This window comes from Muntiacus reevesi, chromosome 1 (assembly GCF_963930625.1).
Source record: "Muntiacus reevesi chromosome 1, mMunRee1.1, whole genome shotgun sequence".
In the NCBI taxonomy this organism is placed as follows: domain Eukaryota; kingdom Metazoa; phylum Chordata; class Mammalia; order Artiodactyla; family Cervidae; genus Muntiacus; species Muntiacus reevesi.
The window spans coordinates 16,624,887-16,641,848 of NC_089249.1; the positions used below are offsets into that span (position 1 = coordinate 16,624,887).

Below are 16,962 nucleotides of genomic sequence, written 5' to 3' on the forward strand. Positions count from 1 at the left end.
AGAATCTGCCAACAATGCAGGCCAACTGGGTTCGATTCCTGGGTCATGAAGATCTCCTGGGGAAGAAAAGGCCTATGCACTCCAGTGTTCTTGCCCGGAAAATTCCATGGACAGAGAAGCCTGGGGGGCTACAGTCCCTGGGGTCGCAAAGAGTCAGACACGACTGAGCAACTAACAAAGTGGTCATATTTGTTCAGTTAAACATAGTTCAGTTGTTGGATTGTTTCTAATTACTTACATCAATAGTACTGAGAGAGATCTACTCAAGTCTTTGCTCAAATCCGATTATTTCATTAGAGAAAATTTTTTAAGTGGAAACACTTGCTCAAATGCATCAATTTATCTTAAGGTCTTCAATCTCAAATTACTTCCTCAGAGACTGTTTCCTTGTACACACTCTCCAACTATTTATGTGTACCCTATTAATCTTTTACTTTCTTTTCCTTGTTTTTCATTAGAGCTTAATTGCTTTTCTTCTTTATTTCAAAGAGCTCTTTACATATTAGGCATATAACCCTTTGTTATAATGTGACACATATGTCTCAATTTATTGTTTACCTCTTAATTTTGCTTATGTTTTCAATCTTACGTCCACAATGTCATGACTTTCTTTTGTGATTTCTTCCATTACTTTTATACGTTTTAGAAACAGATTCAGTTAGATGCCTTTTTTGGTTTTAATTTTTTTCTCTATATCTCTAATCATACTGTAAATGATCTGGTGTATGGTATGAGATAAGGCTCTAACTTGAACATTTTCCCACATAGCTTCCTTCACAGCACTGTTTATTGAAAAATCTACCCCTTACTTCTGTTGGTTATGGTACTTTGTAATAAGCAGGCATCATGCTCAAATATGGAATTCCTGAAAACCATTCCTCATTCGCTTGCCTTTTACTTGTAAATGATAACGTCAAATCAGATAGAGTGCTAGGGTCATACTCAGAGGCACCAATTTCGTTTGACACTGACCAGTAGACCATAATGAGCAAAGATGACACTTGTTAAATCCTGAGAGAGAAAATGCCATGGAAACAGTATTTATCGATCAGATAGCTTAGGGCTGATATTACAGAATCCAGAAAGTTCCTAAGAGGTTTCAGTTAAACCAACCACTTGTTTTAGCAAACACTCTTAGATCTGTTGCACCCTAAGACACACAAACAAAATCCTCCAACTTAAGCCCAAATAAATGAAAAAAAAAAAAGACAATTTATGTTTCCCTTCTTGCTTCCATGTTGGTTTTCAAAATATGAAGGACTGTGCATTTACTTTAGAATGCTGGATTTGGAGAACAAGCATAGTCTCACATGAGTAAGTTTCCGTTTGTTATTGTCGAGTGACACAGCCCCCTTGTAAACCTTCTCCGTTCTCTGGTTTTTAACCCACCGCAGGGCATGACCCCTCTGATGTACGCCTGTGTCCGTGGGGACGAGGCGATGGTTCAGATGCTGCTGGATGCCGGAGCTGACCTGAACGTGGAGGTGAGGGTGCAGAGGGCTGCAGGGCCCCAGGGCCTGGCAGTCCCCGGGGAAGGCGAGCAAAGAGAGGGGGGCTTTATCTCTCAAGAGCCACCACTGAGGGTGCTCAGTCCAGCAAATAGGTCAGACCAGCTGTTGGATTTCCTCCATCCTGAGGCCCCAGCCCAACCAGACTCCAAGGAGCTGCCTGCAAGCATTTTTCATTTTAAAACAACCCGTGCGGCTGCACAGAGCTCTAACTTTTCCCTTGGCTCAGCAATACCGAGTCTCTGATTCTTCCCATTGATCCATTCCTCCTGGGATCCGGCAGAGAGAGCTCTCCTGAACCACCAGCCCTTCCCACTGCCAAATACAAAGCTGGTCCATGTCTCCTGTGACCCCCAGATCTTCCACCCTCCCTCACCGAATCCTGATTGGCCCACTTGGTTGGCTTTCTGAAGCCACGGTTCTTAAAGCTAATTGCAGAGCTTCCTCAAGGCCGTGTGATATAGTGGAAAGCGTGCCCCCACAGGCTTCAGAATTTGATATGTGGGTTCAAATTCTGAAACTGCTGCATCTTAGTAACTTGCTTTTCTGCTTGGGCGAGTAGTTTCCCCTTCCTGAGCCACAGTGTTCCCCTTTGTGAAATGGTAGAATAATCACACCCATCTCAGAGAGTTGTTGGGAGAAATAAATATAGAAGAGCATCAGTTTGGAATTCAGTTAATACTGGTTCCCCCCTCAAGGCTTATGATAGGTGAAATTATACTTCTTGACCATATTCTATGCTGTCTTAAGACCCACTCTCACAGAAAAGAAACATAAAACAACTGACTCTCTTCTAGCAGTTCAGAAGTTGGGAAGATTGATGGACTTGCTGAAGTCCTACCTCAGCCACTCCAGAAAACTTTTTTTTTTAGTTCAAAATTAGATGCTCTTGTAGTCTTAGTACTGTGCTTTTTTAAAAAGTGTGCTTTATATTCATCTAAGGAAAACAAGCAGTAGACATGGTTTTGGATCCAAAACCATTTGGGATCTTATAGGTTTTCAAGTATTGGGGATTTTTGTTCCCTGCTATGAATCCCCAAGCACCGTGCACATCCCTCCAAGAGCTCCTCAGTTTTGGGTCTCTGGTCCTCTAGCCCATCCCATAGCTCCCAACTCAAGGTCCTCGCCTAGCCAGTGATTAGTGAACTCAACTCCTGTGAAAGCAGCAGACATCACAGTTGTATGGCCCGGGAATGTTTAGAAGAAAAGCCATGGGTGGGTGACAGACAAGCTTGTGGGACCCTAACTTGTCCTGTCCACTGTCCTGCAGCCTGTCTCTTGGTCTGGGGTGTTTTGAGGTCCCCATGTGGGAAGGCCAGTATCAGATTTCTCATTCATGCCCGAGGAAGGTTTGTGCCTAGGTTTCCAGTAGCATGAGGGTCCTCGTCAACCAGGAAGCCAGCAGAAGCATGAAATGAGGACAGTGTGGGAGGAGCTGTGACCAGGTGGTGATCTTCCTCCATCAGAAGGGAGGTGGTCTTGTTTGGCTTGGAAGCTCGAAGCAGACCTCCCCTTGTGTGGGGTTTGCCACTGCCGAGAATTTCCCCTAAAGATATGGATGTGATGGTGGCGGCCTCACCTGACATCCTATAGCTCTCAGAAGCCCCGCCCTCTCTTAGGCAGGAAGAGGAGACGGGCAGGGGAGCTGGTTGTCTGTAGCCACCATTACAGTTTCTTCAAGACTCCTTAGAGGCAGTCAGCAGTCACCCATTTAACTCTCTTCTGATGGGCAGCAAAGGAGTTTCTGTTGTGCACAGAGGATATAAAGTCAGTACCCTGTCCGTCTCCAGCATTGCCCAAGGCGCCTTCCAGGACATCCTTTTGTACATCTCTAGCCCGCGTGCCCAGCCACAGATAGGTCAGATTTGCTAGTCTAAGTATTGTGAAGGTCACATTTTGAAAATAATTTCAATTTGTTTATAGGTTGTCAGTACTCCTCATAAATATCCATCCGTCCACCCCGAGACCCGCCATTGGACGGCTTTGACTTTTGCTGTGTTGCATGGACATATTCCTGTAGTTCAGGTATTAACGTATTTCCCTATCCACACCTGACCTTTAATTGTACCTCTTTCATTACACAAATCTATACCTCTCCCGGCATGCCTATTCCCCCAGAGATTCATATTGGTTAACTGCAATGAAATACAGCACATTCATATCATATGAATGAAAATACTATGTGGAGTGATCTATATGGCCTGGCTTTAACCAATATGAACTTATCACATACCTACATGCAGCCTTACACACAGAATGGCAAACCTTCCAAGTTGTTCCCAGTTGCTCAAGGGTGGGGCCTGAGCTATGATTTTGTGGATTTGTTCATTTTTACTCATCATAACGTGAACCTAAGACGTGGCTGGTGTGAGACCTTAGAAACTTCCCTTAGGTGTGACCCCAGTGTTTGCATAGAGTCTAGGGGTTTCCAAGCAGTGGAAAGAAGCAGCCGAGTAGCCAAGGGAGTGGTTCCAAATGGGCTTGGATCCCACATAAGAATTCCACATAAGAGGTCTAGGGTAGGGTCTTCATGTGTGTCTTCTGAAACAGATACCCAAATATGGAGACATGTCCTCATCCAAGATCCTTTGGGCACATAAGTTTTGCCCTCACCATTTCTGGTTGTTGTAGAGTTGGTGTTCAATGGATAACCTTCCAGTATATTCTAGATCTTAAACTCGGTTCATTCTAGATCTTAAAACTTTACTTCATTGGAATAAAGAGATCGGCACCCCTGGTTCCCTGACCACATCTGGCCCCATAGTGAATGCTGAGTTTCAGGAACATCAGGAACTCCCCTCCTTTTATGTGGTCCAAACCTCTGAGAATTACACAGAGCAGAAAATAGTATGGCAGGGACCCCTCGGCAGTGTTGGAGTTCCATAGGAATCCTTTGTTTTTTCCTAGGTCATGGGAATCCTTAACATACATCAAAGGCATGTTTCAGGAGGTTGAGTGTGTGACATGTCACACCAAGATCTGACTTCTGCCTGTAGAACATCATGACCAGCCCACTCCTAGTAAAGGAATCTAAGAAAGAAGGGGTTGGAGGGTGGCCTAGTGGATACAAATAACATCCCTTAATGTGCAGTGGCATCCCCAACCTTTAAATCAGGAATAGGAGCAGCGGGCAGCCACGCAAAGCCAAACGGAAGTCAGGTCACCTCTCTGCTCCATGTGATGGAATGCCAAGTAGGCAGCCCCTCCTGACTATGCCCTCAGCTAGTCCTTTGCAGGTAAAACAGGCATTTCCCCCTCATTTTACATCAGCAGTGCTGACAGCACATTCACTGTGAGATCTGGCATGGACAGAATCTCCATTTTTAGGAAACCCAGGTATCTTAAAGAATGCCAGAATGGAGTCATATGCGGCAGCACTCCTGGAAGCTCATTCTGCCACTTTATTCACAGATCTTGCTGGCCAGGATTTGCTGAGCTGAGTTTCTAGGATGTTCCAGAAGGGATTCTTGTCCTGGTTGGCCCAGTGATCCCCAAAGTCCTTCAGAACTCTTAAAATTCTACGGTTCTAAGAGACCCCTCTCATACTCTAAGGCTTTGTGTCACTGACCCCCAGGGGAAGTTCTCCAGCAGTGTGGTGCTACGAACTTCTAGCTCAGTGCTTCTAGAAACGTTAATGTGCACAGAAATCACCTGGAGAGCTTGTTGAAATGCAGATTCTAATCATTTGTTCTGGGGTGGAGCCTGAGAACCAGCATTTCAAACAAACTCCCAGGAGATGCTGATGCTGCTGTCCGTGGACCACAGTTTGAGCGATTTGAGTGGTCTGAGGCCCTAGGAGATGTGGGAGGCTCTCAGTTCACCCTCTGAGGTGCAGTTGCCCTCCCCCTGTGCACGTGGCCTGGGACCCAGAGGAGAGCAGGAACTTTGGCACCACACTGATTTCCACCAGCTTTTCCTGGCACGTCCTTTGGACATCTCAATGGCCACTCTTCCTCCACAGCTGCTCCTGGACGCCGGGGCCAAGGTGGAGGGCTCAGTGGAGCACGGTGAGGAGAACTACTCAGAAACGCCCCTCCAGCTCGCAGCCGCCGTAGGTAAGAGTCTCTGATGCCCGTCCCGGCCAAGCAGCTCCAGCACCCTGTCCCTTGACGTGTCTGTGACTGTGTGTTTGCTTGATTCTCTTATCAAACCCCCTTCTCTGGGCTTGCAGGAAATTTTGAACTGGTTAGTTTGCTGTTGGAGCGAGGCGCGGACCCCCTGATAGGAACCATGTACAGGAATGGAATTTCTACCACCCCCCAGGGTGATATGAACTCTTTCAGCCAGGCCGCAGCCCATGGACACAGGTAGGCTAGGATGGGCCATGAGGTCCCAAGTGGTGCTTGTTAAAAATGCAGATTCCCAGGCCTACCCCAGACTCACTGCATCTCTGGATGTGGGGCCCAGAGGCAGTCCGGGCCTGGCCAGCTTCACGTACTGCACGTCCACGGGTCCTTCCCCAACCGGCTTTCATCTCACAGACATCACTCTTTGCCAGTGCTGGTCAGAGTTCATCACATCACCCGTCACGAAGTGAGAAGAATCCATTTAAAGAAGAATAAAACCTCTCATGTTTGGTTACTTCCCACCAACATTTCCTTCAGGATTTACCCCGTCAGATTTTACTATGTGTAACCCCAAGCGAAGCAAATTCACCATGGGGGGTTTGCAGGCAGACTATTAAAAGGGCAAAGTTCTAGAACCTTCTAGATAATTTGGGGAAAGCACTTAGCCCAAGTCATCCCCAAGGAAACGCAGCCAGTCCCACCCCACCATCTCCTCCCGCCACAACAGGTAGCGCCCTGGTCACACCTGCGACACCACCACCCCAGAGCTGTCCCGTCCTTCTTTTGTCCCCAGCTGAGAGGGCGCCCCACATCCCCCGCCCGGCCCCCACCCCGGCACAGCCCTTGCATATCTGAGTGTCTTCCTCTCTGGGTTTATGATTGACAGGAATGTGTTCCGCAAACTGCTCGCTCAGCCAGAGAAGGAGAAGAGTGATATCCTGTCCCTGGAGGAGATTCTGGCTGAGGGGACTGACCTGGCGGAGACAGCCCCGCCCCCCCTGTGCGCCAGCCGCAACAGCAAGGCCAAACTCAGAGCCCTGAGGGAGGCCATGTATCACAGCGCTGAGCATGGCTACGTGGATGTCACAATTGATATCAGGAGCATAGGTCAGTCTGGGGGCCTTCCACGGCTGGGCACGGTGCCTCTGCCCAGCTCCAGCTCACGTACCCACATGCGCGTGCACACACACACTTACACACACACACACACATGCATGCACACATGTGCACACACCCCTCGCAGCTCAGAGAACTTCTCGTTTGCTGGTTGGAGCACTTCTAGGCTAAGGCCCCACATGGTCCCCATAGGCAACAGCATTCTGCCGGCCCCAGAAACCCATCCTCAGGCCACCCTTCCACGATTCCCAAACCCTGGTCCCTGAGTTAGGAATCCGAATCACCTGGGGAGCTTGTCTGAATACAGATTGCCAGGCCCTACACCCAGAGGCTCTGCTGTCGAGGGTCTGGATGGATAAAGGCTGGAAATCTTTATATTTAACAATCATCCCAGGTGGTTCCCAGTGGTTGGGGAATCGCTGCCTGAGAGCACTCAGATCCATGAAGCAGCTGCTAGCATCAGCTAGGATGACGGCATACCATCCCTGGTGGGGCTCCCCCTACTACAGGGGCAAAGCCATGCCCAAGGAAAAGTTGGGTGTCTCTCCCTTGAGCAGCCTAGCCCAGGGCCATCTCTTCCATGCATCTGGGGAATGGGCTAGCCCAGCCTTCACCCAGCTAATGGCACCAACCCCGGCCCAGAAACAGCAGGGCAGAGCAAGGGCTGTAAACACTGGGTGTGGCAGGTCAGGGTGGGCGGAGGCCTCCAGTGCTCTTCTGGAAACTTGTCTCTCTCGGAGAGTGGCTGTTGAGTATGGGGGATATTATGCCATTCCCCTGGCAGCCTGTGTAGCTGGATTCTGAGGCTCAAGACTCTGAATGGTGCATTTATAAGCAGTAGCAAGTGCCCCAGCCTCACGGTGGAGGGGAGAAACGAGTCACAGCCATCAGCTGCTGGAGAGGTTTCTATTAAGGGAGGAAGACCTGATGAAGTGCCTGCAGATGGAAATGTTGTTTTGCATGCAGCAGCAGTATCCTCCTGTGTCTTCATATTCAGATGGAAATGCCCACCCTGGCCAGAGCAGCTGACAGTGAGGTCCACTGTGGATTTCTCCAGCTCGAAGCTCTGGGCATGGAGGCAGAGGGGATGGGGAAGGAAGAGGTCAGAACTCAGAAGGCTGCAGTCCGCATTACAGTTTCAATACTCTACACGGTGATTATACTTTGTAAACTGTAGCCCCTAATAACACGAGGAGCATGCAGAACTGGATACCCATAGTTAACGGACTCGAATTACGACCTTTAATTTTAACTTCTGCAAGTCTTTGGGAAAGAAGAAACAAACAGCTCTGACTCTAGGCATTGAAAGGCGTTCTCCTGGTCTCATGATCTGGTAATGCCCTCAGGAGAGGCCGGCTTCCACATAAAAACCCGCCTTCTCCTCTGGTTGTTGCCTGCCCTCCCCTCCCTCCCCCCGCCCTCCCCCTTTCCAGGTGTCCCGTGGACCCTGCACACGTGGCTGGAGTCTTTGCGGATCGCCTTCCAGCAGCACCGCAGGCCCCTCATTCAGTGCCTGCTGAAGGAGTTCAAGACCATTCAGGAGGAGGAGTACACGGAGGAGCTGGTCACCCAGGGCCTGCCCCTGATGTTTGAGATCTTGAAGGCCAGCAAGGTACGAGGGGCTCCTGTGGGCAGAGAGCACAGCTGGGGGGTTCTGATCTCGGCGCTCCTGCCCCTCGGGTGGGAACCCTGCAGTCACTGGTCTGGTGCACATGTATCTGCTTACAGCTGCTTGTGCGGCCACTTGCAAGGCAACCACTCTGCTGAGCACCTGTTCCGTCCCAGGCACTTGGGCACATGGGACAAAGTGAAGGATAGCTTCCGGCCAGGGAACTTGCACAAAATTGGGGATGCTACAGCCCAAGGGTACCTGAGGTGGCTTGTGAAACAGTGTTAAATTGGGTAAGGCTCTGAGGAGTGTGGGAAGGTTGGGGGAAGGTGTCACTGAGATGCTGAGACCAGGGCGGGCCTGGACAGACAGTAGGACATGGGACATTGGGAATCCAAGGGGAAGAGGGAAATGGGTGTAGCCGCCTTGGATGCAGACCCCACAGGGGTCCCTGGAAAGCCAGACCCCGAGAAGGCTTTTCAGGTCTGAGGACAGGACGAGCCTAGCCCTTGAGGCTCACTCACCCATTCTTCAAGGGCCCCTGCATTCCTGTTGACACTTCGTTCCCAGCATTGGGAAAATGCTGCAACCCTTTCACAACAGGTCCTTCTAAGATAGTGGAGGCTGTGAAGTGTCAGGGAATTAGGCCTGTGAACCAAAAGGGCTGCATGGATTTCCCTGCCAGAGCAGGGAATAGAGTGTGGAGCAGCCTTCTCTGTAGGGTGTGAGGGACGGCCCCACAGCAAAGCCCCGGCAACACGTCTGGCTGATTTCTGAGCCCCGGAGCACCTGGCCCAGAGTCCAGTGTGGGTCCCGTCAGGTATTCTCATTAGCACCAGAGACTCGGGGGCCCCTGTGGGCTGGATATATGCCTGACTCCACTTAGACGCAGAATGGGAGCAGGTGTGCCAGGCCTCAGGTAATGAGCCTCAGCAATGCCACAAAGAGCAGAACCCACTGGAAGCATTTCAAAACCAAACTCTCCCTGCCCCTCAGCCCTCACCCGTCCCCCCAGCTTGAAAAGAAATAAATAGATAAGCCCTGAAATTACCTAAGAGACCACCTTAGTGAAAAACATTGCTGGGTCTGTTCCCAGGGTCTGGTGTTGTAATTGGTTTTGGGTTTAGTTTTTTTTTCCCTTCTATCGGCTGTAATGGGAATTCCAGAAATTACTAAGGCATGCTGTGTATTAAGGAAACCTAACCTATGGATTTTTTAAGTAAATTTATTTTGAAATATGACATACATCAAAAAAGTGCCCAGCTCGTGGCTGTGGAGTCTAATGAATTTTCACGAGGCAAACTTACCTGTGTGATCAGCATCCAGACCAAGAAACAGAACATTGCTAGCAGTCCTGCAGGCCCCTGTGTCCCACTCAACTACTACCCACCCCCACAAAGAGCACCCAACAGCAGCTAGAGGCCTAAAAGAAAGGACGGAGGGCCCTTTGGCAGGAGATGTGGACTAGAGCGGGCTTCCCAGGTGGCACCAGTGGTAAAGAACCTACCTGCCAGTGCAAGAGACGTAAGAGACGTGGGTTCAGTCCCTGGGTTGGGAAGATCCCCTGGAGGAGGGCATGGCAACCCACTCCAGTGTTCTTGCCTGGAGACTGCCACGGACAGAGGAGCCCAGCAGGCTACAGTCCGTGGGGTCACACGGAGTTGGACACGACTGAAGTGACTTAGCCCACACACATGCACGTGTACTAGAGCCTGCTCCGTGTCCAGCTGTCCTGATCTTGGAGGGGAGGGGGAGCCAGGGATGGGGCAGGAGCACTCATGGCCAGGAGACGACAGTCTGGGAAAAGGCACATTCAAGAGTCAGGTTTGCCCTATATGACCAATAGGAAAGCCCATCTATGTCTGTAACATATATATATGAGTGTCCATATTAAATAGGTGGCTCAGTTGTAAAGAGTCGACTTGTCAATGCAGGAGCTGCAGGTTCTCTCCTTGGGTCGCAAAGATCCCCCAGAGAAGGAAATGGTAACCCACTCCAGTATTCTTGCTGGGATAATCCCACAAACAGAAGAGCCCGGTAGGCGACAGTCCATGAGATCACAAAGAGTCAGACATGACTGAGCAGACATGCACGACAAGGGTGTCCATAGCAATGTTACCTGTGATGGGAAAAAATTGGGAACACCCCCAATACCCATTAATGTGGAATGGGCGAATACATTGTATATTCACAGCATGCGTGTGTGCTAAGTCGCTTCAGTCGTGTCTGACTCTGCACCCCTGTGGACTGTAGTCCGCCAGGCTCCTCTGTTCATGGGATTCTCCAGGCAAGGATACTGGAGTGGGTTGCCATGCCCGCCTCCAGTATATTCACTGCATGAAATAATAAACAAAAATGGTGGGGTTTTTTTTCAAGTCAAGTTTTCCCTAATGGGAGAGAGGTGGGAATGGGGGTGGTCAATGGCAACCCCGACTGGTGAATAACACAAAAAACATTTCACATTGAGGTATAACCAATTAATAATATTGTGGTAGTATCAGGTGAATAGCGAGGGTTTCTCAGCCATATGTGTGCATGTATCCATTATCCCCCAAACCTCCCTCCCATCCAGGCTGCCACATAACATTGAGCAGAGTTCCCTGTGCTATACAATAGGTCTTTGTTGGTTATCCATTTTAAATCTAGCAGTGTGTACATGACCTTCCCCAAATGGAAGCAACCTAAATGTCCATCAACAGAGGAATGAATAAAGAAGATGTGGTACATATATACAATGGAATATTAGTCATTAAAGAGAGTGAATTAATGCCATTTGTGGCAACGTGGATGGACCTAGAGAGTCATAGTCCGTGAAGTAACTCAAAGAAGGAGAAATACCGTATTATATTCCTTGTATGTGGGATCTAAGAAGAAATTACCCAAATGAACTGACAAAACAGAAGGAGACTCACAGACTTAGTTAGGGATTTTGGGAGATGTGGTATTAATACTGACTCAGTTTAGTCACTCAGTCGTGTCCAACACTTTGTGACCCCTTGAATCACAGCACGCCAGGCCTCCCTGTCCATCACCAACTCCTGGAGCTTATTCAAACTCATCTCCATTGAGTCAGTGATGCCATCCAACCATCTCATCCTCCATCATCCCCTTCTCCTCCTGCCTTCAGTCATTCCCAGCATCAGGGTCTTTTCCAATGATTCAGTTCTTTGCATCAGGTGGTCAGAGTATTGGAACTTCAGCATCAGTCCTGCCAATGAATATTCAGGACTGATTTCCTTTACAGTTGACTGGTTTGATCTCCTTGCAGTCCAAGGGACTCTTAAGCATCTTCCCCAGCGCCACAGTTCTATGGAGGGCAAAAAAGAGGTGATCAGTTCCTGGTGGTTACAGGGTGAAGTCAAGCATTCCCCAGGCACGGTGATGTTCCTCGGGTCAGAAGGTGTCTGGAGAGAGATGATGGCAGAGAAGTTCAGAGAGGTGAGAAAGTGCTGCAAAGCTCTGCCCTCAGAAAGTGTCCTCTTGGAAGGCATGAGTAACAACGCATTGTTCCTGCTCTCTCCACTAACGATTTCCTGTTCAGATCATGTCTGCTGCTCTGTGTGAACAAACATCTGGTTCTATCAGAGTAGTGAACAAGAATATAGAATTCCTGTAAATATTAATGAATCCACTTGGTAGTCAACTTGGAGAATCACAGCCATCCCGTCAAGTGAAGTGGATGCTTTCTCCCCATCTTTGACGCCTGTTTGGTCAGATATTACTTGACATCTGGTTGCAGATGTGCTTTTTTGCTCCCACTTCTATTCTATTTGGCTGCACCGGGTCTTAGTGCCTGCACACAGGATCTTCGATGTTCGTTGTGGCATATGGGATCTATTTCCCTGACCCGGGATCGACCGGGGGACCCCTGCTTTGAGAGCACAGAGTCTTAGCCACTGGACCACCAGCGAAGTCCCATCCCCACTTCTAAATTTTGTCTTTAAATATCTAAAGAATTCAGTTTCTCTAGATTTCCCTAGGAGTAGAACAATGCAGTCATTGTTTAAAAATAGGTCTGTTTAAAGAGAGCCTCTGGCCGTTTCTCGCAGACATAATTCTTCTGGACCTTTATCCACTCCACAGTCATGAGTGCCCACTGAGCTGCAGCAGTGGTGGGATGTTCTTCATCCTCCTGGAGCTTACCGTGTCCCGGGAAGGGGCAGACCCACAGTAAGCAAGGACACAGATCAGCAAAAGAGGGTGAGAGCAAGATGAACACTATGAAAAAAAAATGATCTTGGACAATGATGTAGTCTCTGGGGGGTGGGACAGGCAAGGTCTAATCTAGACAGGATGATAAGAAAAGTCTCCCAAAGGAGGTAGTGTGTGAATAACCACCTAAGTGAGGAAAAGCTGCCAGCCACACACAGGCCTGGAGCAAAAGCATTCCACTCGGGGATCGGGAACCTGAAGGAGCGGAGTTCCTGATGGGAATGTGCCTGATGTGCTGGCGCAGCTGGAAGTGGAGGGACACAGGAGGCAGTGTGAGAGGTGAAGTCAGACTGCATGGGGCCTCTCTCCCTCTGCAGAAAGTCAGGCTGCATCGTGCACATTTGGGGTTTTCCTCCACGTCCACTGAACAGAACAGCACTGGGGACTAAGCCAAGGGTGACATGTGAGCGTTGTAGCTTTTTTTTTCCCTTGTGATTTGCACACTTTTTAACTTTTACTTTCCCACTTTTTAAAAATTTACCTTTTTAAATTAAACTTTTTATTTTGAGACAGTTGTAGATTCTCATGCAGTTGTAAGAAAACATACAGAGAGATTACTTTGCTTCCCCCACTGACAGTATCTTTCAAAATGACAATTAAATGTCACAACCAAGATACTGACATGGTACTGTCAACATGCAGAAAATTTCCATCACCCGAAGGCTCCCTTGCATTGCCTTTTTTTTTTTTTTTTTTTGTTCTGGCTTGGGAATATTAGTTCTCTGACCAGGAACGAAGCCCAGGTCCCTTGCAGTGGAAGCGCAGAGTCTTAACCACTGGACTGCCAGGAAGTCCTTCTTTTTTTCTTTCTTTTTTTTTTTCATGTTGCTCTTCTATAGCTACCCCCATATCCTTCTGCCCCCACTCCCTCTTTACGCTCTGGTAACCACTAATCTGGTCTCCATTTCTCTAATCTTGTCATTTCAAGAATGTGATTTAAATGGAATCATACAGTAGGTAACTTTTTAGGATTGGATTTTTCTCACTCAGTATAATTCTCTGAAGGTTCTTCCAGGTCATTGCATCTGTTGATAGTTTGTTTCTTCCTGCAGCTGCATAGTACTCTATGGTATGAACCGATCACAGTTTATTAACCAGTCACCCACTGAAGGACATCTGAGTTGTTTCCAGTTTTGAGCTATTACAAATAAAGCTGCTATAACATTCCAGCACAGGTGTTTGATGTGAATATGTCTTCATTTCTCTGGGATGAATGCTCAGGAGTACAATTTCTGGGTTGTATGGTAGTTGCATATTTAGTTTCTAAAGACGCCGCTAAACTGTTTTTGAGACAGGCTGCACCATTTTACATTCCCACCAGCAAAATATGAGTAATGAAGTTTCTCCACACCCTCACTGTTTGGTGCTATTGCTATTTTTTTATTTTAGCCATTCTGATAGATGTGTAAGTGGTATCTCATTGTGGTTTTAATTTGCATTTCCCTGAATGGCTAATGATGTTGAACATATTTTCATGTGTTTTTTTGCCATCTGTATAGGCTCTTCAGTGAAATGTCTGTGTCCTCTGCCTATGTTCTAATTAAACTGGATTTTCACTGTTGAATGTTGAGAGTTCTTTGTAAATTCTAGAAAATAGCTCTTGTCAGATATATGATTTGCAAATACTTTCTTTCTCCCACTCAGTAGCTTATCTTTTTATCCTCTTAACAGGGTCTTTCATAGAGCTTTTAATTTTAAGGAAGTCCAATTTTAGTTTTTCCTTTTGTGGAGATTCTGCTTTTGGTATCAAGTATGAGAATGCTTTGTTGTCATCCAGTTGTGAAGTTGTGTCTGACTCTGCGACCCCATGGACTGCAGTGCTCCAGGCTTCTCTGTCCTTCACTAACTCCCAGAGCTTGCTCAAATTCTTGTCCATTGGAGTCAGTGAGTCCATCCACCCATCTCATCCTCTGTCGCCCCCTTCTCCTCCTGCCCTCATTCTTTCCCAGCATCAGGATCTTTTCCAATGAGTCAGCTCTTCGCATCAGGTAGCCAAAGTATTGGAGCTTCAGCATCAGTTCTTCCAATGAATGTTCAGGGTTGATTTCCTTTAGGATTGACTGATTTGATCTCCTTGCAGTCCAGGGGACTCTCAAGAGTCTTCTCGGGTACCACAATTCAAAAACATCAATTCTTTGACTCTCAGCCTTCTTTATGGTCCAACTTTCACATACATACATGACTACTGGAAAAACCATAGCTTTAACTATATGGACCTTTGTAAGCAAAATGATGTCTCTGCTTTTTAATATACTGTCTAGATTTGTCATAGCTTTTCTTCCAAGGAGCAAGCATCTTTTTAATTTCGTGGCTGCAGTCACCATCTGCAGTGATTTTGTAGCCCAAGAAAATAAAATCTCTCACTGTTTCCATTGTTTCTTCATCTATTTGCCATGAGGTGATGGGACTGGATGTCATGATCTTCATTTTTTGAATGTTGAGTTCTAAGCCAGCTTTCTCACTCTCCTCTTTCACCCTCATCAAAAGGCTCTTTAGTTCTTCTTCACTTTCTGCCATTAGAGTGGTAACACCTGCAACTACAAGGTTGTTGATATTTCTCCCAGCAATCTAGATTCCAACTTGTGATTCATCCAGCTGCTTTGCCTGGCCCAAATCTTGATGGTCTCCTCATTTTTTTTCTAGAAGCTTTATAGTTTCATGTTTTACATTTAAGTCTGTGATTCATTTCACCTTGAGTTAATTTTTGTATGAGGTGTGGGACTTTGATCAGAGTTGCTGTTTTGTTTTTGCTTTGCCAGTGGATGTTCACTTGCTCCAGCATCCTTGTTGAAAAGACTCTTTCATCAGATTACTTTTACGCCTTTGTCAAGTCAGTTGGGCATATTTGTGTGGGTCTGTTCCTGGGATTTCCATTCTGTTCTGTTGATCTGTGTGTCTGTCACTGCATCATTGCCACAGCTTTTTTTTTTTTTTTTTTTTTTTTTTTTTTGATCCGTGCCATGTGGCATGCTGTAGCTGAGTTCCCAGACCAGAGATCAAACCCATGCCTCCTGCAGTAGAAGCTCAGAGTCTTTACCACTGGACTGTCAGGGAAGTCCCCACACAAGGTCTTGATTACTGTAGCTAAAAAATAAATCTTGAAATTGGGTAAATTGTTTTCTCCCATGTTATTCTTCTACAAAATGAATTCATATTCTTTGCTTTCTATATGAATTTTAGAACAGATTTGTTAGTTTGTGTCCTCTCACTCTACTACTCTTCTGTCTTAAGTTTTTATTATTTGCTTCTTTGAGGGTTTTTTTTCTTTTTTTCTTTTTACTTTTCCAGATTTTTTAGGTAGAAGCTTGAGACTGACTTTTCCTTTTTTTCTTTTATGTATATTTGATACTATACGTATCTTTCTCAGCTCTACTCTGGCTGTGTACCATGGAATTTGATATGTTTTATTCTCATTTCATTCAATTCAGTGTGTTTTTTATTTCCCTTGGAACTTCCTTTTTGACTTATGAATTATTTAGAAGTGTGTTATTTAGTTTCCAATTGTTTGGAGATTTTTCTCTTATCTTTCTGTTATTGATTCCTAGGTTGATTCCATTGTGGTCAGAGAACATTCTGTATTATTTCAATCCTTTTAAAATTTTGAGGCTGGTTTTATGGACCCGGATATAGTCTACCTAGGTATATGTTTCATGGGCACTTAAAAAGACTGGTTTTGGGGATTCCCTGGTAGTCCAGTGGTTAGGATTCAGTGCTTTCACTGCCGGGACCTGGTTGTGGGCGTCGGACCCCTGGTCAGGGAACTTAAATCCCAAAACCTGTGCAGCATGGCCAAAGGAAAAAGGACTATTTTCTGCCATTGTTGAGCGGAGTGTTCTGTAACTGTTGATAAGACCCTGTTGGTTGATGATGATGTTGACTTCTTCCATATCCTTACAGATTTTCTGTCTCGTTATTTATTCTATCAGTTGAGAGAGGAATAATAAAATCTCCAGCTGTGACTGTGGGTTGTCTGTTTCTTCTTTTGGTTCTATCAGTTTTTGACTCACATATTTTGCAGATCTGTGCATACACATTTAGGACTGCAATATCTTCTTGGTAAATTAACCCTTTTATCATTTTATAATGCCCTCTCTCTTCTGCTAGTTTTTTTGCTCTAAAATCTACATTATCTAATATTAATATAGCCTCTCCTGCTTTCCTTTAATTAATGTTCATGCGATATATGTTTTTGCCCATCCTTTACTATCAACTTGCCAATTTTATTAGGTTTGAAGTGAATTTCTTATAACAAACATATAGTTGGGCTTTTCATCCACTCTGCCAATCTCTTTTAATTGGTATATTGAGACCTTTTATATTTTACTCAATTATTGCTACTTTAGGGCTTTTTTTTTTTCTTTTTTTTTTTTTTTTTTAAACTTTAAGGCTTATGTCTGCCATCTTACCTTTTGTCTTCTGTTTGGTCTCTCTGTCTTTTCTCTCTTTTCTT

The 16,962-nt window shown here is 46.3% G+C and overlaps 1 protein-coding gene across 3 annotated transcripts in view; it reads left to right on the top strand.

Annotated features, from left to right (window-relative positions):
• The window catches only part of ABTB3 (ankyrin repeat and BTB domain containing 3), a 318,330-nt gene that overhangs the window by 269,094 nt on the left and 32,274 nt on the right, over positions 1-16,962 (top strand). For 2 of the 3 annotated variants that reach the window (XM_065938459.1, XM_065938467.1), the window contains 6 exons: positions 1,395-1,484; positions 3,432-3,533; positions 5,470-5,563; positions 5,680-5,815; positions 6,462-6,682; positions 8,125-8,303. In XM_065938459.1, the coding sequence (XP_065794531.1) occupies positions 1,395-1,484; positions 3,432-3,533; positions 5,470-5,563; positions 5,680-5,815; positions 6,462-6,682; positions 8,125-8,303 (822 nt within the window). The remainder of the gene's footprint in view (positions 1-1,394; positions 1,485-3,431; positions 3,534-5,469; positions 5,564-5,679; positions 5,816-6,461; positions 6,683-8,124; positions 8,304-16,962) is intronic. The other variant, XM_065938463.1, reaches the window with a different exon arrangement.